Source organism: Hipposideros armiger, unplaced genomic scaffold (assembly GCF_001890085.2).
Source record: "Hipposideros armiger isolate ML-2016 unplaced genomic scaffold, ASM189008v1 scaffold_430, whole genome shotgun sequence".
NCBI classification, from domain to species: Eukaryota; Metazoa; Chordata; class Mammalia; order Chiroptera; family Hipposideridae; genus Hipposideros; species Hipposideros armiger.
The window spans coordinates 792,327-818,847 of NW_017731780.1; the positions used below are offsets into that span (position 1 = coordinate 792,327).

The 26,521-nt window shown below is 38.8% G+C and overlaps 1 protein-coding gene across 7 annotated transcripts in view; it reads left to right on the forward strand.

The window, feature by feature from the left end:
- MTUS1 (microtubule associated scaffold protein 1) overlaps positions 1 to 26,521 on the forward strand; it is a 147,800-nt gene that overhangs the window by 109,776 nt on the left and 11,503 nt on the right. For 6 of the 7 annotated variants that reach the window (XM_019664778.1, XM_019664777.1, XM_019664779.1 and 3 more), the window contains 2 exons: positions 2,442 to 2,656; positions 10,118 to 10,184. In XM_019664778.1, coding sequence (XP_019520323.1) covers positions 2,442 to 2,656; positions 10,118 to 10,184 — 282 coding nt within the window. Of the gene's footprint in view, positions 1 to 2,441; positions 2,657 to 9,003; positions 9,108 to 10,117; positions 10,185 to 26,521 lie in introns of those variants that run through there. The other variant, XM_019664783.1, reaches the window with a different exon arrangement.

Below are 26,521 nucleotides of genomic sequence, written 5' to 3' on the forward strand. Positions count from 1 at the left end.
AAAAAAAATCTTGATAATACACTGATAAAAAACTTAGTTCACAAAGGAACCAAACAAATACTTAACTATTGCCTGACTTTGGTATGAGATATTTTGAATAAAAATATAAAATTTGGTGCTATAAAGGGTGTACCTGTATTCTGAATCTATGTGAAAAACGTTTAATATATGAATTTACATTTAATTTCAATATATTATATTTCCTTAAGCAATGACTTACTAGAACCTGATCATTTAATACTAAAATTCATGTCAAGACTAAGTAGGCAAGAATATTAAAGAATGTTTTCTCTAAAAATGTTAGCATGAAAGATTGACCTCTTAGATTTTGTGAATAATTATAACCTAACAGTTTTAAAACTCTGATAATATATTATAAAATTGATTAACATGTAAATTCTAGAAAAAGGATCAAATGTTAAGGATTCAAGACATGATGAACTCAAAGCAAGTATCAATCAATAAATGAACATTTCAAAAAGTGTTGGTAGGACATATAGCAATATCATCAATCAGAAAAATGAGAATGAACTTATATCTACATATGTTGCACTCCATTCTAGATGGTCAAAGAGTTAAAAGATGTTTATTGCTGTTCTGTTTGTATAAAATAGATAAAACACTGTAAAAACAAGTTTATCTACATATATATAGGTTTATTGAAATGAAGGGTACTCAGCTAATGGGCTTGAGGTCTAAAGTAACGTTTTATCAAGATTATTGCATAAAGGTTTATCGTTAGTTATGAAATATGTTATGTCTCTACCACATATCCACTTTCCACAATGCATGGGAACAGTTGAGACTTGGCATCAGAGGCCTAGGTTTTTGACTTTGAAACTGTCCCATAGAAACTGTGTACACCTGGGCAAGGCCCTTCACATGCTTGAATCTCACCTTCCCTATCTAGGGTTACTGGGAGGATCAAAAGAGAGCAAAGTGAGATACTCTATGAACAATAAAACACTATATAATTATTATATGTTATATGACAAGTATAATTTCTAAGAACATGTTAGGAAATGACAAAATAAAGGAATACTAATCTCAGATATTTTGACAAATTGTAAAATATTTAGATTATTTTTCATTAATAATAGTGACTGTGAAGTTATTCCCTCTTCAGGACTTTAATATTATGACTATTAGTTATTTTCTCCATCTGCTATGGAATTGCCAATTATTGATAAACAACTATTAATGATTAATAAAGAATAATGGATAAGCACTTCCCCCTCTTTTGAAGTATTTTTAAAACACAGTAGATATTTTAGTCAATATAGAACTGAGAATTATCAAGTATAAATACAAATATGAGTTGTTTTAACCATGGAAAGCAACCATAGAAAGTAAAAGCCTTTTTCTGTCTCTAACTTTAAAGAGTATATTGAGTGTATTTTGCCATTGGTTCTTGGAACATGAATGCTGAGGTTTCTTTATTTTCCTTCAAGAAATCACTGTAATTTTCCTTTTCTTGAAAAATTAGAGAAAATGATTACTGTTTATAAAATTGTCTTAGGTTTGTTTGTTACCAGAGAATGTGAATGTGATAGGGAATGCCTCTGAGAATAAGGAAACATTTCAGATTTTTATTGGAAACATTTGGGGTTTTTATTAGTTTCTTATGTCTTTTTTTTTCTTTTAGATTTAGATTTGTTTTGATTATTTGGCCTACTTATTTCAAGAAGCTAAGCAGCATGTTTCCTGTTTTTCCAATTGTATTTGATATTTAAAGTGACTGAGACATTTGGAATGGTTCCAAAACTGAATAGTTTTTCATTTAATATAAAGTAGAGTAATTCCCAGGGTATCTTGGCATAGAAAGTGAATAATCACTTGGCACGGCATCTCTGATGGATTTGAGTAGTAGCATGTGCTTTTAAACTATATTTAAGCCATTATTACCACTTGGAGAGGGGAAAAACCAGCATAGCTTGTGTTCAATAGAAAATGGAATAGTATAGTAAAGAGTATATAGTACTCTTTAACAATGAACTTAAAAATAAGGGGCAAAATGTGGAAGAGGAGGGAAAGGCATTGTAAGTCCAATAATTTGTGTTTTTCTTTTTGTGTATGTGACCGGAATATAGAGTCAGGGTACTTGTGACAGTCAGATTTCTATACCAATTTACCTGGAAAATTTGAAACTATGAAATCAATATGAGTTTGCACACAGTTTTCCTCTTTGTGGATTGCCAAATCTATTTGTTTCATGTACATAATTCTCAGCCCTGTAGAAATCTTTTAAAATCAGAATTGAAAGCCATCGTCTGTGTTTATGAATTCCAAGCATTTAGATATTCGATTAACCCCAGCTCTCATCCATATGCTTTCCTTATGTAAACATAACTTAAATGCATTTCTGTGGCTTATCTGGTTGTACTTGAATTCATATGGTGGTTATTATAAAAACCAAAATCATCTTTTACTCCCTTTTGCAGTTGAAAAGGGCAGGCAGAAGAATCCCAGAAGTTTATGTATCCAGACACAGACATCTCCAGATGTGCTGTCCTCTGAAAAAACACTTGAGTTGGCTCAATGTAAAGCAAAATGTGAAAACCAAAGTGGATTTATCCTGCAGCTCAAGCAGCGTCTTTCCCGTGGTAATACCACATTTGAAGCGTTAACAGTTGTCATTCAGCACCTACTGTCTGAGGTAAGGATCCAAGCGGGCTTTCTTAGGTGGGGGGCAGGGATTGAGGTGTGAGCAGTGCTCAGGCTCTTGTCTTGTGAATACCTTTAAGTTAATGATGGGTAAGATCAGATACAATTCATCTAGTTGTGCTTTTGTCAACTCACTTGATAACCCGAGTCATTCTCTAGAAATTTGGGATGGAAACATTTCTAGTAGGTACTTACTTTACTTCTTTAGAGTCTCTCAGGCCAACAATAAGAAAAAGATAATTGCCTGCTATATTTCTATACACTGCAGACTATATTAGCATTAACATTTTTTTCACTTGATTTTTTTTTGTCTAACTCTATGTAGCTTCCATATCACAGTTTAACACTTTGAAAAATGAGGTTAATTATATTTGTGGGTCAAAGAACACTTTTGAGGTAACTCAGTACGGTCTGGGGACCCTTGAGAATTTCCATCCATTTCCTAAAATAGTTTGTGGTACAACAACTGCAAAACAGATTTTCTTAGATTACTTACTTTTCCCTGATATGTTATAAGGATGTCAACTCAGGAACTAGTTAGCATTATTTAAGAAGACTGAGTTTCTATGAACATATGCTTCTGGCATAGCAACAAAAACACTTATCTAGAGGGAAACACTGTTGTGAGAATGTAACTTGAGCTCTTTACATATATTTTTAATCAAAATTTTAAAGATGGGTATACATGAAATCTCAAGAAGAACACTGATCAGTTTGCTTGTTCTGTAGTTGAGTTCAATCCAACAAACCTCCATTTATTTCCCCCAGAGGCTCCCATGACATGGCTGCCTATGTGGGGAGACAGACGAATGAGACTTGGTCTGTGCCTTGACAAGCTACCAAGCTAGTGGGCAGTTTAGATCAGTATTTGATGAACATTTTACAGCTTTGTCCAAATATAGTTTTTTTGAGAGGGAGATGGAGAGATTTAACTAGTTTTTAAATTACAGCACATATATAGTATTTATATTTTTCTTTGATATGTAAGGAAGGAATTCTAGAGTTGGCTTATATAACCAAGTAAGCTAAATTGGAAACCACATAACATAAAATTTAGGGAACAGTAGTTTGTCTGTTTAGTTATAAACCAGTTATTTTATTATGTCTAACCTAACGAACGACCCGTGTTCAACTTTTTTCTCTCCTTTATCTCCCACATGAAATCAGTCATCATGTTCTGCGAACTTGCATCCCACAGGGGTTGTCCCCTTCATGCCCTCTTTTCCATTCTTATTAATGCCAGACTTATTCACACCCTGGGTAACTGTCCTCTAGATTATGATAATAACTTCCTAACCAGTCTTCAGGCTTGCACCGTTTCCCCTATAATCCATCCCAAGCACTGCTGACAGATTCATCTTTCCAAGCTTAAAACCTTCAGTGGTTCTCCATTGTCTATAGCTGATTTGTCCCATATGGTAGCCACTAGCCTTACGAAACTATTGAGCACTTAAAGTGTAGTCAGGCTGAATTGAGATATGCAGTAAATGTAAAATACATGTGGATTTGGAAAACAGTATGGGAAAAAAAAGTGTAAAATATCTTGTTAATAATTTTCTGTTGACTATATGTTGATAATATTTTGGATATGCTGGGTTAAATAAAATGTATTAAAATTAATCTTTTAAACTTTTTAAATGTGGCTACTAGGAAATTAAAATCACATACATGGCTCACATTATATTGCTTTTGGATGACGCTGGTATAGAACTTGGAATGTGAGACTTTCTAATTTGGCACCAACTGCCCCTTTTCACCTTACTCTCGCTGCCTGATGCTCTAGGTGTATATATTGGGAGGTAGAGAAGAAACGAGAGTGATTTATCATTTGTTTAATATTTACTAAGTACCAGACAGTCTTACTTATTGAATCCTCTCCAAAAACACAAGTTGGGATTTACAAATAAGAAAATTGGGGAATAGAGCTGTCAAGAATCTTGACTATCATCAGACAGCTGGTAAGAGGAGGATCAGGACTTAAACGCAGGTCTAGGATACTATGAACTCTAAATCCCCTGGTCACTTCCTGTGCTTTTTCATCCTTTGTTCACATACCATTATTGGGCTACCACTCTTTCCCCTGATACATACGTGCTCAGATCTTGCTTACAGGAGCATCAGTCACTACCCACATTTAATTTACATGGACTCATTATACAATCAGCCAATTAAGTAGGCCAGGCCGCTCTGCCTTGCATGCGGCTCACTGAGCAAAGGCCCAGGAGTGACGTGAGGTGAGACAGGAGCCAGCCCTTCCTGCAGCTGTATTCTCAGCTCCTAAGTACCTCGTGCACATGAAACTTCCATGCTCTGTGTGACCTTAGTGTTTAAAAATACTTTCTTCTAATGTGACCTGACCCCTAAACACAAGCCAGAGACACTTTATCAGGTGCTCAGTTGAAGAAAGAGTAGCTCCAACACTGGAGGAAAAACCTCACAGGACACGACATACTGAGAGATGCTTTGTCAGTCCACAGCAGGGCAATTCTTAATGAGTTTCAGGGATACTCTTACTGTATGTAAATTTCATCTTACACCTAATTAGGTCCTAATGCCCAAGTCATTGTGACTCTACTGAACTTCTAAAAATTCAACTCAAAAACTCTTTTATGAAGACTTTCCTGGTCCTTCTAGCTCTATGTTCTACTTAACGGGTGGATTCTAGGAGCACTTACATTTCTCTGTCACTTTCTACCTTTTATTATAGGTAACAATTTAGCACTTAGTTTTGCTTTTCAAGATGGGAAGCTCACTGAGAGCAGGATCCGTGTCTTTCTTAGGAAACCACCTCAGCAGCTACGACACTGTCTTATACATAATAGACACACAATGTATATCTGAATGAACAAATGGATGAGTAGAGAGGATGGAATTCCAGATGTGAGTTGAACATATGAAGTCTTTATGTAAATGCTCTTTGTTCTTTGCTAGCTCTTTATGATCAATCAGCAAATATTTACAGATTGCCTAATGGATACAGGGCACTGTTATAAAACAGTTGGAAAGGGAAGACATAATCAGGGGGACAGTTAAGCAATTTCTTCAGAACGATTTTCTCTTAAGCCTTCATTACACACGTGATTAATTGGTTGATAGAAATGTAGATAGGTAGATATAGATTGATCTGTATATACATATAGATCTTGTTAACTTTTACTAAATGGTTTTGGAGCTTTAGATTATGGGTAAAAATGGTTGATTAATAGGGAATACGGGAACTACCACTTATCATTTTATTGCAAGTCTGTTTAATAACTACAACTTTCCCACTTTAGTAACAGACAAAATTTATTTATTACTTAGCAGAAGTCCTAATAAATGTCTCATGAATCTGGGAACTAATAGCATATTTCCTGTTTCTCAAAGGACACACTATTGTTTTAGTGTGTTGTACTTCGTGGTTTATCCTTGCATAGTTGTGCAGTATTCTGCGCAGACTGATAAAGTGAAGGCCAGCGTTGATAGTAGTAATTCGTATTTCTTCATAAAAGGGTGTATGGGTGAGTTTCTAGGTAGGCCTGAACAGGATCAAGATAGCCCCCACAAACCTCTGACTTATTATCCAGTGTACCTCCATTTCTATTTTTGCAAGAGGAAGCTACCCTAAAGCTGCACCTAAACAAAGGCGAATTTGGAATGACACTTGCAGTTTCATGTAAGTGAAATTGTCTTGAAACAAAAACAGTGGACACAATCCAGTGTGTGGGCTTTGGGGAGGAGGTCAGACATGGCGCACATCTGAGCCACCTGATGTGGCTCTTTTCTGCAGACGCCTGTGATGTTGATACTCCTTAGTAGCCTGGAAATTCAGGCCCACTGATGGGACGGCAGCCAGAGACTAAGTGCCTGTGTCTCAGGGACTCCTAATTAGATTATGGTGAATCCATTTTTTTCTTGGAGCACTTCATCTACTTAATGTATGAGTGGAAAAGCATTTTTCTCTCCAGAGTCCCACCTCCCTCTTTTTTCACAGTGTGCGGAATTCTGCATGTTACGATACAAAGAGAATTAAATAAACGTGTTATGTGGACTATAGTTTAATGTCTAAGACAGAAACACTGAAATAAGAGCAGCTGAATAAAAAGAAACAGGCAATCAGTATCTTAAGTGACAAAACACATTTTATCATCTATAAGTAAAGGGTAAGTATCTTAAAGGACAAGCAACCAGGGACAGGGGGACAGAAACTAACAGTATATGTTTATTATGGAATGGGCACTGTGGTTGGCATTTCATAGAGGGTAATGTTTAAAGCTCTTGGTTTTTCCATTGTCCTTTACTCCTTTCCCTCAAATGATGTCATCTGCTTTGAGAAATGACCAAAGAATTGGGCCCAGGTGTTTTAGTTCTAGCTAGGTCCCATACTTCCCAAAGGCAAGGACCACGTCTTCAATTTCCCTCATATTTTCCCCAGCATCTGGAATGGTGCTTGGTTCATTGGTATTGAGTAATCATTTGCCAACCAATTCGGAAGGATAAATGCCCTGTCTGGATATTTGGGGAGGGGGATGGTGTCTATGATTGACATTTAGCATTCCCTGAAGGATTACATAATGGGTCAGATAAAGCAGACCAGGCATTGCAGAGTGGAGGGGGGACATGCATGGCGAGTGTGACTTGGACAGAAGAGGAGCCAGGAATCTAAACAGAAGTAGATGATCGAGGTTCATGGAACTAGGGTGACGTTTATTTTTTTATGCATTCAATGGAAGACTCTTTTTGAGCAAGGGCGTTTCTATACACAAAGACTATGGGATAGTAATCAAGCAGCCTCTGGCCTCTCAGCAGTCCAGGAATGGGTTGGTGAGGATCAGGACTGGGTGGAGGCAATACTAATAGAAAAACAGCAAGGGATTCAAGACATTAGGAAGGAAAAACTGACTGCCTTTGGCACAACCCATTTAGACAAAGAAGAAATCAGTGATGACCTCACGGTTTTCCTGTTACTGTTACTGGAATTCACAGAGGTTGGAAGACATTGATGGCTTCTGGGCATTGAGGATAGGAAGGCTGAGTTGCAATAGAGTTGGGAGAAATGTCCACATGGGCACTGAAATTCCTTGTCCCCAAAGTCCCTTAATAAGCGAAAAGATCACCTGGTATATATTTATAGTAGGGTATAAAAGTTTTCACAGAATGACTCCTGGAAATTATATACCAACTTAACTTTTTATGGAAATTTGGAAAGTGATTTAACTTCTTGTCAGCTTTTCCTTCTGTTAGCAATTTAGTTACCATTGGAAAGAGTGAATTATAAGCCAGTTCACTGAATACGTTGCAGGATTGCTTGTGGGTATCCAGTAAAGCCATCTTCTGGTTTCCTTGTCTCTTGAGTGACAAAACCTGCTGATACTTACTTGAACTAGAATACTAAGCAAACAAAAAGGCTTAAATTTATGAGATTAAGAGAAGTATATATTATATGTATTTAAAACTTTTTCTTCCTAATTTATCCAGGTTGACTTTCCTCAGACTTTAATTTCTACATTAGAAAACCCATTTCTTGTTCATTTTAAAAACCTGAACTGACTGATTTGTGATTTCAGAACAACGTAATACTGTGTTATAAAAATCAAGCATTTAGAATGCCACTATGGCCAAAATGTCTCAATTGAGAAAGTGTTTCTTAAATTTCAGTCAATGTTAAGTGTCCCTAGGACAGTGCTAGCGTGTCATTAACTTCCTCAGCTCTTTAGAGAGAGACTACTACAGAGGAAAAAGTAAAAGTTATAAAATATATCTAATCTCCAACTCTCAAATCCGCATTTCACACTTTTTCTTAAAACACCAGTGGACCACGCTCTAAGCGTTCAAATTAAATTTTGCAGAAAACACCATTCATTTTATAATGCCATTTTTAGTTCAAAATTACAATATGTACACTTTCATTGTTACTCACCTAGTTCATAAGCTCTTTCATATACTGGTTTTTGGAGACCACGTTTCCTTTTTCTATTAGCAAGTGTGATAATCAAATGACCTCAATTAGAGAGGGGAATAAAAAGGCTCACAAATCTTAAAATAACTCCATTATCTACGCAGAGAAGGTCAGTTTTTCTTTCCCCTGTACCAGCTGATATTTAAGTAAGTGGCAATCGATCAGTCTAATGTCTGGCTCTCGTTTTTCATAAATGAAGGGCTGTGGCTTTAAGTAATCGCAGGCTGCCTGTGCCAAAGGCACAAGCTGCAGCATCAGCTTCTGTGAGGAGAGCGGCGGCTGAGGCATACGGTAACCTGCAGGATGTGAAGTAAGGCTAACCCAGGACCAATGGCGCTCCTCCTAGTAGAGCTTTGAATGTGGATAGACCGACTGGTGGGTGGCGTGGCCACCTGTGTGCACTTCTTGGACTGTTTGGGGGGAGGGGGGAGTTGGAGACAGAAGCTGGAAAATGGGCTGCTCCAGCAGCAAAATGTGCCTCTATTCTCCATGTGCAGCAACAAGGGTAATTAGTATTTGTTTATAGTGCTTTTCTGGAAGAATGTCAGGCACCAAGGTTGAGGTTGTTTGGAATCAGGGGGAAATGCTTTGAATGACAAGCAACTTTTGCCTGCAAAGGCTGGGTCTCATGATCTCAGTCTGCAACACTGATCAAATGCGGTGAGAGCTCCGATCTTGGGTGATCCTAGTGAGGGCATTTTCAGAGGGCTTTGAATTCTGCCTTTTCCTTCCTTACACCCTGGAGTAGGGACTCTGCCTTATAGAAACGGTCTCTAACTGCCCTGTGTGTGTAAGTATGTGTATATATGTATGATTGCTGTGAGTTGCTGGTCACTTGGAAATTGCTTTTTTTTTTTTTTTTGACAAGATTGATAATGGCTTTTTAAATACTGGAACAGCTGCCTGGTTTTCTTGGATTCATTTCTCTAACATCTACTTAGAATTATAGCTAACCCAAAACATTATAATCCTTAGAAAATAATGTGTAAAATTAATTTTGTCTTTAAAGGATTATTTTTTTCACTATAGTTTTATAACAAACTTTGTGTCTTCCTTTTAGAGAGAAAGGATTGTAACAAAACTTTGTTTTTGTTTGCAAATATAGGACAAAGTGCATATGTTTAGAACATTAAATATTTATCTTAAACTGATTAGGTTCTTTATTGCCCTTGGAGGAGGAGAAAGAATTGTGTCTTAAGTGTACTGTATGCATTAGCTAAAAGGTTCTATGGCTCAGCAATGAAGCATGGCTCAAAGTAAATATTTTTAAGTGGGCCATTCAGTGCCTCAGATGAAAGTTTCATAAGGCGCTGAGAAAATACAGATGTTTGAAACACAAATTTCCTTAACAACTAAGGGATATCTATGTTTTTGAACAACATGAACTGTTAGCCTAAATGATTTGTATCTTGGTTTCTCGATTCTCAGTCTCGTTTTCCTGGTGATAACAAATGTGCGACCTACTGAAAGGGACCCTCTTTAAAACATTAGTAATTTGATGTGTGTTTTCCGCAGCAGGAGGAAGCACTGAAACAACACAAAACCCTATCTCAAGAACTTGTTAACCTCCGGGGAGAGCTAGGTAAGAGCATTTTTCTTGTTAAGTTTTATGGGGCACGGGGCAAATTGGACAGTTTGGTTTGCCTGTCTGCAGTGTGTCTGGAGTTGCATGCTGGCAGTTGTTAGCTCTCCCACTCTGGTATCTGTGCAAACGCTATCGACATTTCTTTTAAATCTTGGCAGCTTGACCTCAAGTTCACAGAATTCCTGGCACTGATCTGACTACAGCCGAGCAGAGCTTCTGATGATCAAAACATTGCTCTTCCTGCAGAGAGGGACAGAATGATTTTTGTAACGGTGTGGATTCCTGTTAAATAATTCAGTCATATGTTTTGTTTTGTTTTTTTTCTGAACCGCTTTTCCTATTCAAGAGTTTAGAAACTTCCCTCGCCGTTAACATTACACTTCCTCGGGGGTGGTTTGTGAATAGTGAGCCTAAAGTTAGAAGGATGCTGCCTATAGGGGTGGCCTGTCTGAAGAAGGCTCATTCTGTGTTCATCTTATATTTGAAGGGGGCTGAGGATGAATAGGGACCCCATTCCATAGGAAGCCATGTGTCTCACCTGTCTTTAGCTGTCCACCCAGGCTGAACTCTGTTTTAGTCCTTGTCTCTCCTGGAAGAGTTCTCAGGATTTGTGTAACAGAGACAATACTGCCTTCCCTACCTCAACTACCGGGTTGGGGTGTACTGACTACCTTGGGGTCCTGTCTGCTGTAGGCACCTCTGCCCTAGAGAACCAGCTTTTTAGCTTCAGCCAGGCCTGGAGTGGTTCACTGAAAGGCTGACTTCCTTGCCCAGTGTTCTGCGTATGCTGACAGCCTCTCCATATTGTGCATGTAGGTGTGTGTATAAATAATGCACAGGCAACAGCAGAGACAAAAATCATGTTCATCTAGTTCTTTCTTTGGATAAGACCAGAGTTTAAACATTGTCAATATAAGGGGCTGAACTTGAACAATCTTTTTTCCCCCGGGCAAAGATCAAACAGCCCTAAGTGTAGAGTCAAGACTTCTTTCTGCATTCCTCTTCTCTTTTCTCCTCTCAGTGGAGGGCAGCCCCAAACTCCTGGCAAACCCTTCAGATTCTTAATCCCTAGCCAGGGCATCTTTTTCTCCTGATCTTATTTTAGGCTATGGAAATGAAGGACTCTGTAAGGAACAGTAATTTTAGGACAGATGGAACTTTGGCACCGCCATAATTTGAAAGTTCTAGGGAAATAGTTCAAGGAAGCCACAGCTAAAGAAACAGTGCTCTGAGACTTTTTAAGGCTTCCTGCCATGTTACTTAACTAGACTACTGTCCTTTTGATTACCCAAATGACCAACTTAATTTGCTTTTGTCTGTGCCTTAAGTAATGTGTAATGGATATAGAGGAAGGAGATCAGGCAAGAGGCCTTTTTTTGTGTGTTTCAGAGTTCATTATAACCCAGTGGAGGTGGAGATGAGCCTACCTGGTGGTTCAGGTTTCAGCTTCTCCCCAAGACAAGGCCGAAACGCCAATGGAACACTGTTCTCATTCACTCTGCTTGAATCGGGGATCCTCTTTTTACCTTTGAGTGGACAGCACAATTAAGTGATTTAAATTGGGACCCAGGCACTCTTCACCTCCAGTTGGTCACATATCCTGACAGGAAATAGCCGTACCCGTTTGTACCCACTCTCACCTTTCCATCTGTGATAAGGAGAGTAGGCTCTGGTGTGCTTTTACTGCTGTTATCACAGTGTCAGGATGCAGTGGTTGGCCCGTCCATATCATTTGGTCATCCAAGGCTAGACTCTTAGGGAATGTGTCATTGCTGCTCTTGAATCAGGTCCAGTTGCTCAAGTTAACAGTGTAAAGCATTTTGGGAAGGGCTTTGGTTCTGTGAGGGGACAGAATAGAGCCCTTTAAATAGTTCTTCTGATGAGACAGTCCAGGAAGAATGCTCTCAAAGCTGCCAGTTTGATTGTTTGCAGCATGAGCTGAGGTGGAAAAAAAAAACAACCAGGTTTCCATAGCAAAGTTGAAAATTCAGTTTTAAAATTTGAGGCATGCATGCAAAATGATTAGACAGTTGTCACACACTGTCCAGATTCAAATCTTTGGTAGCTGGGTGACTGAGGGCAAGTTACTTTACATATCATGGGTCCCTATTTCATTCCCTGTAAAACTGCAGCCATAATTGTCTGCCTCAAGGGTGATTGTGAGAATTACATGAGGTAACATACTGGAAAGCGTCTAGCACCGAGTTCTAACTGCTATTAAATAGTAGGTATTAAGGGTAAAGGGCAGGGGTCAAATATATAGTGATGGAAGGAGAGCTGACTTTGGGTGGCGAACACACAATGAAGCACATAAATCATATAAATGATGTATTATAGAAATGTACACTTGAAAACCTATATAATTTTACTAACCAATGTCACCCCAATAACTTTAATAAAAATTTAAAAATACCTAATTATGAAAAAATGATGTATGCAATTTACAGCTGTGTAGTAACTAAACCGCATTTGGTGTTTTGTGAGGGCATAGATCATACTGCAGAAATAAGTACTAATTAGATGAAATATTAATAGAAATCCCTCAGCACTGGCTGGTTTTTCTCTTCACACTCAAATGGAAGTGAGACGTGATTAAGCTCCACCTGATAGAGTAGAAGTGCTTGGGGTGTGGAGTCCAGAGTTTAGGTTTTTGTCTATCCATTCCTTGATAGAAGTTACCTAATTTCTTTGAGTACAATTTCCCCCATGGTGATGTGAAGTTAATATGTATTTTGCTGGGCCCTTGGGGAGCTTGAATTAAATGGTAACATACATGAAGCAACTGACATAGTGCCTGGCAACTCAAGAAAAGAGAGCTGCCCCCATCACCATCATTTTAGTACCTACTTTTTCCCTCCAAAATCATGGGGGACCATTGGTGTCACTCTCCCATTGAATAATTTTTTTTTTACCGTCTATAAAATTGATGCAATGTTCCCAAACTACTAAGAACTGCAAAGAATAAAGGACAACTCATAAACTCAGGAGCACTGAATCCCAAATAGAGTCTGCACCCCTGACCTTCAGAACCTGACTGCCTCCCACTGTCCCTTCCATTGGCCAACTCCCCCAGTGCTGTCTCACTCGTTACACTGGCAAGGTGACCCAGCTGACCTCCCATGCAGCCTGCATGTTTCTTGAGCCATCCCCTCTTCATGGAGTGACTCTCCATTTTTTTCTTAAAAAATCCCTTCTCAGTCCTCTTAGAGCAAACCATGAGGCCCTCTTTGTTCCAGTGAGCCCTTGATTTTTCACAGTATTATTTATTATATCTTGTGTTTTCCTGTTTTCTTCAGATAGTAAACTCCTTAATTAGCAAGATTCTTGCCTGCTTCCTGTGAAAAAATATATATGAGGTGCTTTCCATTTTTATGGGTAATTGGTAAATATTTATGGGCATTCGAGGTTTTTAAAGTCCCTTTTTATTTAAGAACAATGTGAAAATTAAACAAAATGTTTAAGTGAGAGAAAATAGCCCATAGCTCTACTATCCTGATATAACTTTTATTTTTGTATATTCCATTGTCTTTGTTTATATGAATATATACACCTTTAAACTCTGAATTTTTAAATTAAGATATAATTTACATATAGTGGGATGCTTATTGTTCCATTGGTTTTTTTTTAGATTTTTTTTTTTGAATTGGGGAATTGGGGAATTGGGGGAGGGGAACAGCGTTGGGGAATTGGGGAAGGGGAGCAGACAGTGTTCCATCTGTTTCGACAAACAGATACACTCATGTAACCTACACCTTTATCAAGGTAAAGAAGAGTTCTGTCATCACAGAAAATTCTCTCATGCCCCGTTCCAATAGACCTGTCTTCCCCTAGAAGCAAACACTAATCGTACGTTTATCATCATAGGTTAGTTTTGTCATTCTAGAATTTCATAGAAATGGAAATACACAGTATGTTCTTTTTGTGTTTAGCTTCTTTCACACAGCATAATGTGTTTGAGCTCCATCCATGTTTTTTTGTATACTCTGGTCTTTTTAAGTTATGTCAGGCACTTTTCTATACTACATCATAGTCGTCATTATGGGAAAGTGTTATCGAGTGGATGTAGCATAGTTTCACCTACCCCTTAAATAGAGTTGTAGTGTAGTGAGGGTTTCATTGTCAGCTGTGTTCCCATCCATCCCCATGGCTTCAGCTACCACCTATAAGGGGTGATGACTTACTGATGGATTTTTCTAGCTCTCTCCCTTCCAACCTGCAGATGCATGTTTCCTAGTGAAGAGCTGCCTGCAGAAGAGCTAATCCGGTGTAACCAGACCTTGCTTGAATCCCCAGCCTTTTGCTTCCTGAACACTCGGTAGTGTCTTATCATTCAAACTATTCCTCAAAGTCTATTAATCATCTTCTGTAGTGACATTATTATTCTCTCAGCACCCAAGCCAACAAATGAATCAGACTCCTTTTCCTCCATCTGTCACGTGACACCGGCCTGTGCTCAAAATATTGCTCAGCTCTACCCCTCCTCAGCATTCTGGTTGCTGCTGCTCTAACTTAAGCCCTGTAATTTCTCACCTGGACTATGTTACAGTGGTCATCTGACAGCTCACCTTGTCCCCAGGGCTGCTTCTCTTCTCTCCACATGCTACCAGGACTGTACTTACAAAACATGGCACATGTTCTCTACTGGACATTTTTAACAGACATGAATGACTCCATTTTGGCTTTGGGAAAAAGTCCATACATACTAAAGCAACCATGTATGATTTGACTGTAACTTTCCAGTCCAACTTCATGATGTCTGGATGCTCACTTCCCGTTCTTCATATTTTCTTTCCCCTCTCCAAGTCCCAGCCATGGGTTTTTTCATACGTCTTTTGCATGTCTTTGGCACATGTTATTCTCTCTGCCTCAAATGCCCTCTCCTCTTTCCAACACCTTTCTATTTTTTGCCTCTCAAATGCCTTCTCATTACTCATTTTTTTAAGTCCTACCTGAAATATCTTGTCTTCAATTGAGTTTCGCCCACATCTTTCAAGTAAGTTAATTAATTGCACCTCGTACTCTGCCCTTCAAGGTTTTTTGCTCTTATATTTGTTTACAGACCTCTTCTCACAGTCCAGAACCGTGAGCTCTTCAAGGGTAAGACCAGCACCCCCTTCATTTCTGTAGCTCTATAGCCAGCACTTGTGCCCTGGCACTTAGTACTTCATTGCATGTATGATTTTGCTAGTGAGGACAGTAGCTAGGGAAAATTGGTTTTATCTTCGTAATATGCTAATACTCAGTGGTTTTTGTGTATAAGTGCTTTCCTACCAACTGTTTAAAAATAACATGCCTGTTTTTAGGAATGAATTATAAAGTAAGGTGAGCTATAATTCTCTTGGAAACATTTTACTTTATGTCTGACAATCCTAGCTAATCATATCATTTTGAAAGTGTCAGCCCTTGAAATAGATTATAGTTCAATTTAATAGTCTACAACCACAGCAAATGTTTGTCCTCTGAGGGAGGGGATAAATGTGTCATTCTGATTATAGTCATGTTGGTGTAATAGCCATAATTATGATCTTTTGGGGTTCCTATATTTTTATTAATGTTAATTATTGAAGTCACATTTTTTTATCTAAAGTAATGAAGAAAAAGCTCTTTTGTATTTTAAAATTATTTTTTATCCCTCAGATTTAACAGCTAACTCATATCTTGTTATACATTTGTCCTGAGTGTTTCTATTTCTTGATATAAATGAGATTTTTAAACTTTTAATTCACTAAAAATTCTTGGAATTCCCAAAATAATGATATAAGACTAGTTAATTTTGCCCTGTCTGTGTAAAAATTATGAGATGGGTATAACATTAACATTGATAGACTATGTACTCTTTCCTAACGTCAGTTGTTCAGCTATGAGTCTGTTCGTTTGCATGTTATAAAAAGAAAGGAAAGAAGGAAGGAAAGAAGGGAGGGAGGGAGGGAAGGAAGGAAGGAAGGAATGTAGGAAGGAAGGATAAAAGAAAGGAAGAAAGAAAGAAAAAGAAAGAAAGAAGAAAGAAAGAAATTGAGCTATAAAATTTAAGTAACTTTCCTAAGGTCAATAAGTTAGAAAAGCAAAGCACCTAGATAAGAATTCACAATGGCTAGACTAAACAAAAGGAAAAGCATGGTGAAACTATTTGAAAGGTTGGAAAATCATTTGATATAAACAGTAGTTTGCACTAATAACTACTTTTGGAATCTTTTTGTTCGAGTCAAGAGTTCAATTAGATTAAAACGTGTCTCATTATCTACCGGGGAAGAGTGACTTGGTTCTGCCAAAAGCAGTGTACAAATTGTCTAATCAACACTTAACTGGTGTCTATGAACTTGAGGCTACCCCACACTTTATGGAATGTGTTAATTCTTTCACTGTTCTTGTTTTGTCTACAGTTGGGGTTTAACAAGGCTGTGTACCTACAGTAATTTTAAAACTTGTTACAGTTAAGTCACTTTTGAGTTGCAGAATTCCAGAAGGGATTTTTGAAGTGGGACTTAATGAAACATCTGTTAATACAATAAAAACCAACTGTTGGGCCGGCCAAGTGGCGCGATGGTTAAGAATTGGCTTGCAACACCAGAGGGCCCCGGTTCGGATCCCACATATGAGGGCCAGTGACACTGCCCTCTACAGCTAAGATGCTGAACAACAGCTCAACCTGGAGCTGGGCTGCCATGAGTCGCCAGCAATGGCGAAGGCTGCAGCCCCTGTGGCAGTGGGTTCCCATGGGCTACCGTGTGTAGCCAGCAGCCAGGGTGAGCGGCCAGCAGCCGCTGTGAGCGGCCGTCCAGAAGCCGGCGACTGATCTGCCTCACCCAGGAAGAGCGCAATGATGGTGCCAACTTGGGCCAGTGAAGCAATGTCCTCCACAACTAGACTGAAGAACAAAAGGGCAGCAACTTGTCTGTTCCCCTTCCCCCAATTCCCCAGCACTGTTCCTATCCCCCCAATTCCCCAATAAAAATCTTAAAAAAACACAAAAAACCAACTGTACACCACAAAAGAATCCTTTTATCTCACTGAGTTGATTGAAGAGGGAGTTGACACCACCTCAGACTTAGCTAATTCTTTTCCTATGCATGTCTGTCTGTCCTAAATGTAGACTTGAGCTGGCTGTATTTATAAGTGAAAGGCAGTGTTCTTTCATTGTTACAGATGCACAGTATTACCAAGGGTATCTTTTTTGAGAGCCCACTGAATCTTCTTTCTTGTCCTACTCCTTGTCCTAACTTGTCCTTGTCCAGTTTTGATATGTTCAGTTTTTCCTAATTTAATGTCATTTGTCTAGAACAGTGGTTCTCAAACTTCATTGTGTAATAAAGTAGACCTGACTAAAATGCAGATTCCCATTTCTGACTCAGGTGGCTTGGGATGGAGTCCAGAAATCTGCTTTTAATGAACACAGGTGATTCTGATACAGGGGATCCCTGGACTACACTTTGACACCACGCTAGCTAGCCAGAATATTGTTTCTTTTTTTTTTTTAAGCTGAGCCATCCTGTCACCTGTTGGCAGCTCATCTCAGGCCGGGACTCGAACTGCTGTTGCTCAGAGCTCACACTTTTAAGTGAGCTCTTAACCAACTGAGCCACTTGGCTGGCCCCATTTCTTTTATGTAAAAAATGTATAGAAGAGTCAAACACTGTAGGAGAGTAAATAATATCAAATAGCTTTAATTGAATTAAGTTCATTCCTTGTACTCAAATTTTGTGCATATCAACATTTACCTGCGCTTTTGAACCTTGCACCCTAAAAATGAGCCATCAGGGAGAAGGAGAGGCAGCATAGTTTCTGACTCACAATCTCCTTTTTATTAACGGTAAATTTATTCTTTTGATTGAAATGTGATTTTCTTAAAATCTTAACTCATTTTTCTCAGGCCTGAAGCTTATAGCATTATATCAGTTATTCAGCCAGGCTTTCATCTCCAATCAACTTTCATACCTAAATGTTTTCATTGGTTCCAGTGATTGTTTGCTGTTGTGATTATGAGAGCATCTGTTTTGCAACATGTTGTTGGCCAGTGAATAAGTTGAAAAGCAGCAAAGCTTTTTATTGGCAGGAAGAACCTGAGGCTCTGTGGATATCCAGCTGGCACCTATATACGAAGATCAGCTGACGGGGCCAGATCAGCATCCTACACTCGAGAAAGAGTTTGTCAGGACTAATCAGTATGGGGGGAAAAAGATCAGTTTTTACCTGCCTTATTTTGCAGACTTTCTAGCTTTCACAAGAGAATTAAGTCCTAATACCCAGAGGAGTCCATTGTATAAAGGAATTAACTTCTCTCTTAGGCATCTCAAGTTGAGAAAAGAGCCACTCAGATCAGATTCTGTGTTCTGTGCTGTAGAACTTGCATTGAAAAACACTGAGCGGATTAAGTTCTAGACCCAATTCTGCCACTTCAGTTTCCTCTCTAGTATGAGCGGAAATGAGATTTAAGATAATACCTCTTTTGTTAACTCAAAACATTATATATCCTTTCTTATGCTACCTTTGGGCTCTGTTTTTCTAGTTCCTTAAGGTGTCGTGTTAGGTTGTTTATTGGGGATCTTTCTTGCTTCTTAATATAGGCATTTATTGCTATGAAACTTCCTCTTAAAACTGGTTTTGCTGCATCCCACATTTTCTGGCATGTTATATTTCCATTTTCATTTGTCTCAAGAAACTTAAATTTTCCCTTTTAATTTCTTTTTGTTCCATTGGTTGTTCAGGACAGTGTTGTTTAATTTCCATGTGTTTATGAATTTTCCAGTTTTTCTCTTGTTATTGATCCCCAGTTTCATAATATCATTGTGGTAAAAAGATACGTGGTATGATTTAATTCTTCTTGAATTTTCTAAGACTTGTTTTTTGGCCTAATGTGGTGTATCCTGAAGAATATTCCATGTGTGCTTAAGAATGTGTATTCTTCTGTTGTTGGATCAAGTGTTGTGTTAGGTCCATATGGTCTACAGTGCTGTTCAGGTCCACTGTTGCCTTATCCTCTTATCTGGATGACCTATCCAGTGTTGACAGTGGGATATTAAAGTTCCAATGATTATTATTGTTTTTCCCCCCTTTATCTCTGTTATTATATTACATGTAATGATAAATATGAGAGTAGTTTATAAAGTATGAACTGAGTTTTAAAGGTTAAGTAGTAGTATTTATGGGGAAGTTGATTTGATAGTACAGGTATTTTGTAAAAGTAAATTTCCAATAAGTTATGATTAGTGGAAGGCTTTGAAATCAGTTCATGTCAATTCATGTAATTCCCAAAACCAATCAGAAAGCCATGTGTAGCTAGTTTTGAAATTTAGTAAAAGACTTTTGTCTACCACAGGTCTGCCAAATTTCTTGGTAATGTGGAAAAAGTAGTACCTTTATGGAAGCGAAACCCAGGGTTTTTATGAGAAGATGATCAATCATTCCACAGATAGTCTGTGAAGGCTCATTCTACAAAATATAATAGTATCTATTTCACTTTATCCTCACCAAACTACAAGGTTAGCAGAGCAGGTGGTATTTATTCCTACCTTGCATATCAAGAAATTGATATTCAGAAAGTTGGATTTTTCTGTCGTAGGATAATCTAGGTCCCTACCCTTATGTGTTTTTCTGTAGGTTACTGCCTGTCCAAAGTAGCAGTTTACTTTTTAGAAATGGCTCCTTGGCTACTTTGTTTAGTTATATTACTAATCTGCAGATTAGACTCTGGTTTAAGAGACTAATCAACAGTCGCTTGCCCTGGAAGTGTGTCACGGTGGGATTTCCCTTAATAGAATATTATGAAACAATCATGCTGCTATGGTAGAGGGTAGTAGTGTCCCCATTTATGGTTCTGGGGTTGGGGTACCCAACATAAAATACATATTTGTTTCCCCCTTCCTTTTATACACTGTCGGCAGCATATTACACATGCTGATCTGTACCTTTTTTTTCCATTTAACTTTTTTTTTTTTTAAAGATTTTTATTGGGGAATGGGGGGGATGGGAACAGTGCTGGGGAATTGGGGGAAGGGGAACAGACAAGTTGCTGTGGTTTTGTTCTTCAGTCTAGTTGTGGAGGACGTTGCTTCACTGGCCCAAGTTGGCACCATCATTGTGCTCTTCCCGGGCGAGGCAGATAAGTCGCCGGCTTCTAGACAGCCGCTCACTGAGGCTGCTGGCCACTCACGCTGGCTGCTGGCTATATACTGTAGCCCATGGCAACCCACTGCCACAGGGGCTGCAGCCTACACTGTCTCCGGTGACTCACAGCAGCCCAGCTCCAGGTTGAGCTGTTGTTCAGCATCTTAGCTGTGGAGGGCAGTGTCACTGACCCTCATATGTGGGATCCGAACCGGGGCCCTCTGGTGTTCCAAGCCAGTTCTTAACCATCGCACCACTCGGCCGGCCCCATTTAACATTTTTTAAAGATCAATACAAAAAGAATTTCCTCAGTCTTTTTTTTAACAGCTGTAAATTAGGAAATTGTAAATTAGTAAACTACTGGAATTGCTGGGTCAGAAGGAATATGCAGAGAAAACATCAGACAAGCCCAAACTGAGGGATATTCTATAAAACCTGACTCTTCAAAATTGTCAAGATTATGAAAACAAGGAAAGATACACATATCAGAGAAGACTAAGGGAACATGACAACTAACTCAGTGTGGTATCTGGGATTGGATCCTGGAACAGAAAAAAAGTTTGGAGTCGGGTAAATAACAATTTACTGTATTGGTTTCTCAGGTTTGACAAAATGCCCATGGTAACAATATGTTAACTTTAGCGGAACCTGAATGAGAGGTATCTGGGTGCTATGTTGTATCCTTGAACTTTTGTGAAAACCTAAAAATATTCTAAAGTTAAAGGTTTAGTCTTTTAAAAAAAGGCATTAGTGGAAAACCTGGTGAAAGCCAAAGGAAGTGTGTTGTAGTAGAGTCAATAGTATTGTCCCAGTGTTCAAACCTTGGTTTTGACAAATGTCCCGTGATTATGTAACATGTTAACATTTGGGGAACCTAAGTGAAGAATATACAGGAACTCTCTGTACTCTGTCCCTCCTTTTCTATACCTCTAAATATTCTACAATTAAAATAAAAAAACAACAAAAAAAAACGTTTACCCTAAAAAGGATGTGCTATTGAAGAGAGGAGTGAAGGTGCCCCAAAACTAAAAGCAGGTGTCTGAATTCCCCTGTGGCGAGAGACGATGAGAAGACCCAAAGCAGGCAAGTAAAGTTGGATGCAGGCATCTCATTTCCCTCCTGAATGGTGCAGAGCAGGGGCAGTCTGCCCAGTGATGGGTGGGCACCCACAGCAGGCCTGCTTGGATCTTCTAGAGAGTGTGTGTGTCCAGTTGGGGGATGAAGTCATCTTATTTTCCTGTTTGTTTTTTCTTTCTGTCACAATCTCTTTGTTGACATCGAAATTTGCATGATCTTCCATGTGATCTTACCTCCCCAGTTTTATTTTTCCTTTTCTTTTTTATGTTTTATGTCCACTTTGGATGGAATCGCCTAAGCGTTGGGGAAATTCTGTTGCGTCTAACGTCAAGAACAATAATGGTAGAATGTGAATGTTTGAGGTGGATGTGTACTTAGCACGCTATCATGTGTATGTGCAGTGTGTCTTCTTCGAATACTAGACAAGCAATGCTTCTTTTTAACTGTCACATTCTATCATGGAACCCCAAACCTGTCTTTGAGGACTCGTCAAACACATTTGAATTGGTGGGCTTTTGCAAGGCCAGCAATAATAACAGTGACATATATTGCATACTTACTCCAGTCAGGCTCTGGGCCAGGTGCTTCACGGGTATTATTTTCTTTAATTCAGTAAGGAAGGCACTAAAATATTATCTCCATTTAAAAAATGAGGAAATGCAGGTTGAGAAAGTTTAAGTCATTTGCTCAAATCACATAGCTGGTCAGTGGTATGGCTGAGATATGAAACCTAAATATTCTAGCTCTATTCTATTAAGACATTTATTTATGTTCCTAAGGATTAAAATATTCGTGATTGTCTCATGATAGAGCATGATACTCAGATATAAAAATAAAGAAATCTGTAGTATTTCAAAAGAAAATTAACAATTTAAGACCATGGTTATGCAATGTTTGTCTCATAAACAGTACATTTATCAATCACCAAAGGGAAATTAGTCTGTACGAGATGGAAATAATAAAAATCTGACCTCCCCCTCTTAAGAAAGCCCGCCAGGGCTAATTAGGTAATGACTCCATTTCAGCTCCTCAGGGATAACTGCTAAAGGACCTGGGATGAACAGTCCTGGTTTTTCAAAAGTTATATTTGACTGTGACATTGGGCCTTTTCTAGATGTCATCTGAAGAATTATTTGAAAGGGAAAAATATCAAGCATTTTACCACTTCTGTCTTTTCCTTGCTCAGTTATCTGTGTTTTAAACTGTCAGGGAGTATCTCTAGGTTTTTCCCTATTCTGTCATTGGCTTAGAATTCTCACGCTTGGTTCATCTCAGAGTGAAAAATGTCAACTTCTAATCTGTAACATGGCCTTATGTTTTAGGGCTGATCTTATAAATGAGTTGGTTTCTGTCTGTCTTAATTCTGAAAATTGTGTTTCGCGCTTTAAGGTAGATTGCTTGGGAGATAGCTTTTGCGGTTTTCCAATATGTGTAGAAAAGTTATAATCCATCAGTTCCTCCACAGGCAGTGGCATTTTGGTGCCCTTAATCACAGACATGCTTTTTTACAATGATTAAAACACCAAGGGCAAAAGGATTACTTTGTATGATGTAGATTTTGTATTCATGCAATAACTTCTTGGAAACAGTATCACCTAACAGTGTGTGGAAACTCCTTGCTTATTACTTACATCTAAATTCTGAATGATTTTGTTTGCTTTGGGCTTTGTTGGCTGTCTGATTGATTGAAAGGGGGTGGAACTCTGGAGAATAAGCAAGGAAGGGATGAGACTGAGAACAGGAGTCAGAGTAAGCAGAGGTTGCATGAGAAATCTCTCCTGAACTGTAATAAGTACAAGGAGAACTCCATAAGTAAAACCTGGGGTGACGTTCCCACTTCCATAGAGCATGTCCCATCAACAGGAGCACTTGGAGGACCCCTAATACAATATTGATGTGTGTGTCCTTTAAAAAGGCATTTCACGAGTTTCCTCGGAGCCCTGGCCAATTAATTCAAAGTAAAGCCCTTTGTGTGAGTGATCATTTCAGCCCAGCTGTTCTCCACATGGCACACCAGGGTGGTAAACAGAACGAAGGTCCTTGCACAGCTGCAGGCTGATGTCACCATCTGGGGCTGGGCCTGCGCTCTGGGCTGTGTACTGACAGCAGTACAGCTCCCGCTCCCCCCCCCACTTCTTTCTTCTTTCCCCCTCCTTTCCGCCTGTCCTCCCATCACCTCGCTCACAGTGGCAAGCTTCCGCATAGAAGCACGTCTAGTTTTTGGCTCACTTAGACATGTCTATCTCCGATAGGAGCATTTGGATGGGCTAGGATGATGTTATTCCTTTAAAAAAAAAAAAACTAAAAAAAAACACTTGGCCGATATCTGGAAATCCAAGGGAATTACGTGAAAAGGCTGTGTGAAACCAGGATTTCTCTGACAAGAAAGCTATTTGATGCCTTTAGAGACTGCTTGCAAAGTCTTTTTCTATCGCCTATCTTCATAGAGAGTTCTAATATGGAATTCACACAAGGAGGCTTGTGGCTCCATGTTTCATTTGTGCACTTTGTAAAGTTAGCAGAAGGTAAGGTTGTGTTTATTCGTCTAACATTTGCTTCCTTGAATCATTTTTTCCTCCTTTGATAAATAATCAGTGCAATAAAAGGAAAAGTGAATGTGAAGGGTGTGTTCTGTGCCAATCATCATAGCTTGTATCTTTTACTAAATTATTTTAAGGGAAAAAAAATAACTTTGAAAGTTTAGTCCCAAAGGACTGAGTTTTCAGTGATATTCCATGTGATGGCCTCTATAATCTGGCCTCCATCTACCTTTTTGGGTCTTATCTCAAGTTTTTCTGCCCAAGTCATACTGTGCAGTCTCCCACCATTTCTCATAGTGGAAAACAGTTTTCACTTTCCATGTAGAATTATATCTATATCACAAGGCTGTTACTCAAAAAGGAAAAGGAGTTTTGGTGAGGATGTGGAGACACTGGAACCTTGTGCACTGCAGGTAGAAATGTAAAATGGTACAGCTATTATATAAACAGTGTGACAGTCCTCAAATAATAATAGAAATACCCTATGATCCAGCAGTTCCACTTCTGGGAAGAATTGGAAGCGGGGACTTGGACAGACATCTGTCACCCCCATGTTTATAGCAGCATTATCCACAATAGCCAGAAGATGGAAGCAACCCCTGCGTCCATTGAGGGGTGAGTGTGTACCCCTCACTCACCAGGATAATGCAGTGTGTACATAGAATATTTTCCAGCTGTAAAAAGGGCAGGGAATTCTGACACATGTTATGACATGGATGAACCTTGAAGACACAGTAAATGAAAAAAGCCAATCACGAAAGGACAAATATTGCATGATTCCTCTTACATGAGGTACCTAGGGTAGTCAAATTCATAGAGACAGAAAGCAGGATGGTGGTTGTCAGGGGCTAAGGAGAAGGGGAGGGGAGTTATTGTTTAATTGGTTGGGAGTTTTGGTTTGGGCAGAAAATTCTGGAGATGGATGGTGGCGATGGTTGCACAACAATGGGAATGTATTTAATGCCATAGAATTGTAAACTTAGATATGATTAAAATAGTAAATTTTGTTATGTATATTTTACCAAAATTAAAAAAAACAAACTTTTTTTTTAATCTGCTGACTACCCTAGCTGGATGTAAACTAGCCTGAATGCCATTTCTTGAGCCCTTAGGGACCGCCTGGTACTATTGCTTCTCATATGTGTTATGTCTTGTCTTTTCAATTAGACAGTGAGCTTCCTGAGGAGGGGCTCCCTATTGTTTCTCAATAGTTCCTGGCACAAGAGGCAGCTGGATGGGGTAGAAGGAACACAGACTTTGGGTGCAGACAGAATCAGAATCCAAACTGCTTACTGCAACCTAGTCTTCTGCCATTTACTAGCTATGTGCCCGTGGGTAAATTCTTTACCCTCTCTGTTGGTCTACTTATGTATATCTATATTTAGAGATAAGATTCTCACAGGATTTCTGTGACGGTTAGATGACATAACATGTGTGAGCCCCATTCTTATGCCAGTAATTGAGTAGTAGTTTTTGTTTTTAATGTTAGCTCCTTTCCCTTTCAATAAATATTTGTGGGTTTGTTTGAATTTTAAGGGTTCTCTTTCGCAGACACTATTCTTGTCATTATTTCAATGTAGCCCATTTTACCTCTGAAAGAATACTGACATGGGACAAGTGACTGGTATTCCTACTGCCACGTGACATGTTCCCAAGAAAACAAGTGTACATCACTGCCAGAAATTCATTCCAGGAGCCAGTGAATTCCACATTACTTAGGTAGAATAATCATTGATCTCAACTATCCTTTTCTCTGCCCTAAAACAATCTTCTTCCTTCCATAATGCCTAAAATAGATATTCCTTACCAAAATAGAGGTAAGGATTACTTTGGCAGACTCACCAGTACCCATTTTATATTAGTCTATGGGCACTCTGGGATACTGAGAACTCATGCATCCTCCTGACAGGTACAGTAACACTCTGCTTACCTGTATTTAACATCAGGGAAGGAAGGAAGGCTGGAGAAGTCCAAAGTCAAGCTTCCTGAGAAATGATAGAGATCTTCCAGGACTTATTATATAGGGTTGTCGGGAAAGTCATGACACATTTTTCTATGTTTTTCAATGCAAAAATGCATCATGAGTTTCCCGGCGACCCAATTGTTATAGTGTGTGTGTGGGTATGTATTTGTGTGTGAGTTCTGTAATTTATTGTTGGTAATTCTGTTTTTGGTAGTGGTGGTAAAGAGTCAGATTCTCTAATTTTAAATGATGTTTAATATATTGATATTATGTTGTAGGTTTTAAAATGTTTTTTTTCCAAAATTTTTATGCTTTGGTAATTTGTATTCAGTATATTCTAATGTTTTGTTTTTTATTAGTGTAATTTAGAAATAACAAGCTGAAACCAACTCAAATTAAGTACAAGCTTAAAACCCATTTGTTTCTTCTCTCTGATCATCCCTGCTCCTTCTGTGTATTAGCTTCTCCCTACTGGGTAGCTGTCCTTACAGACATCTGGCCAATTAGAGCCTCCTCTCCGTATGGCCCCTGTACTGATTGGTCACCACGTAAAAGGGTAGATATTCACATGGGAACCTGGCTCTTCTCAAAGACTTCTCTTACTGTTTGCTAGACAGCTCTGTGTGTGTGTGTGTGTGTGTGTGTGTGTGTGT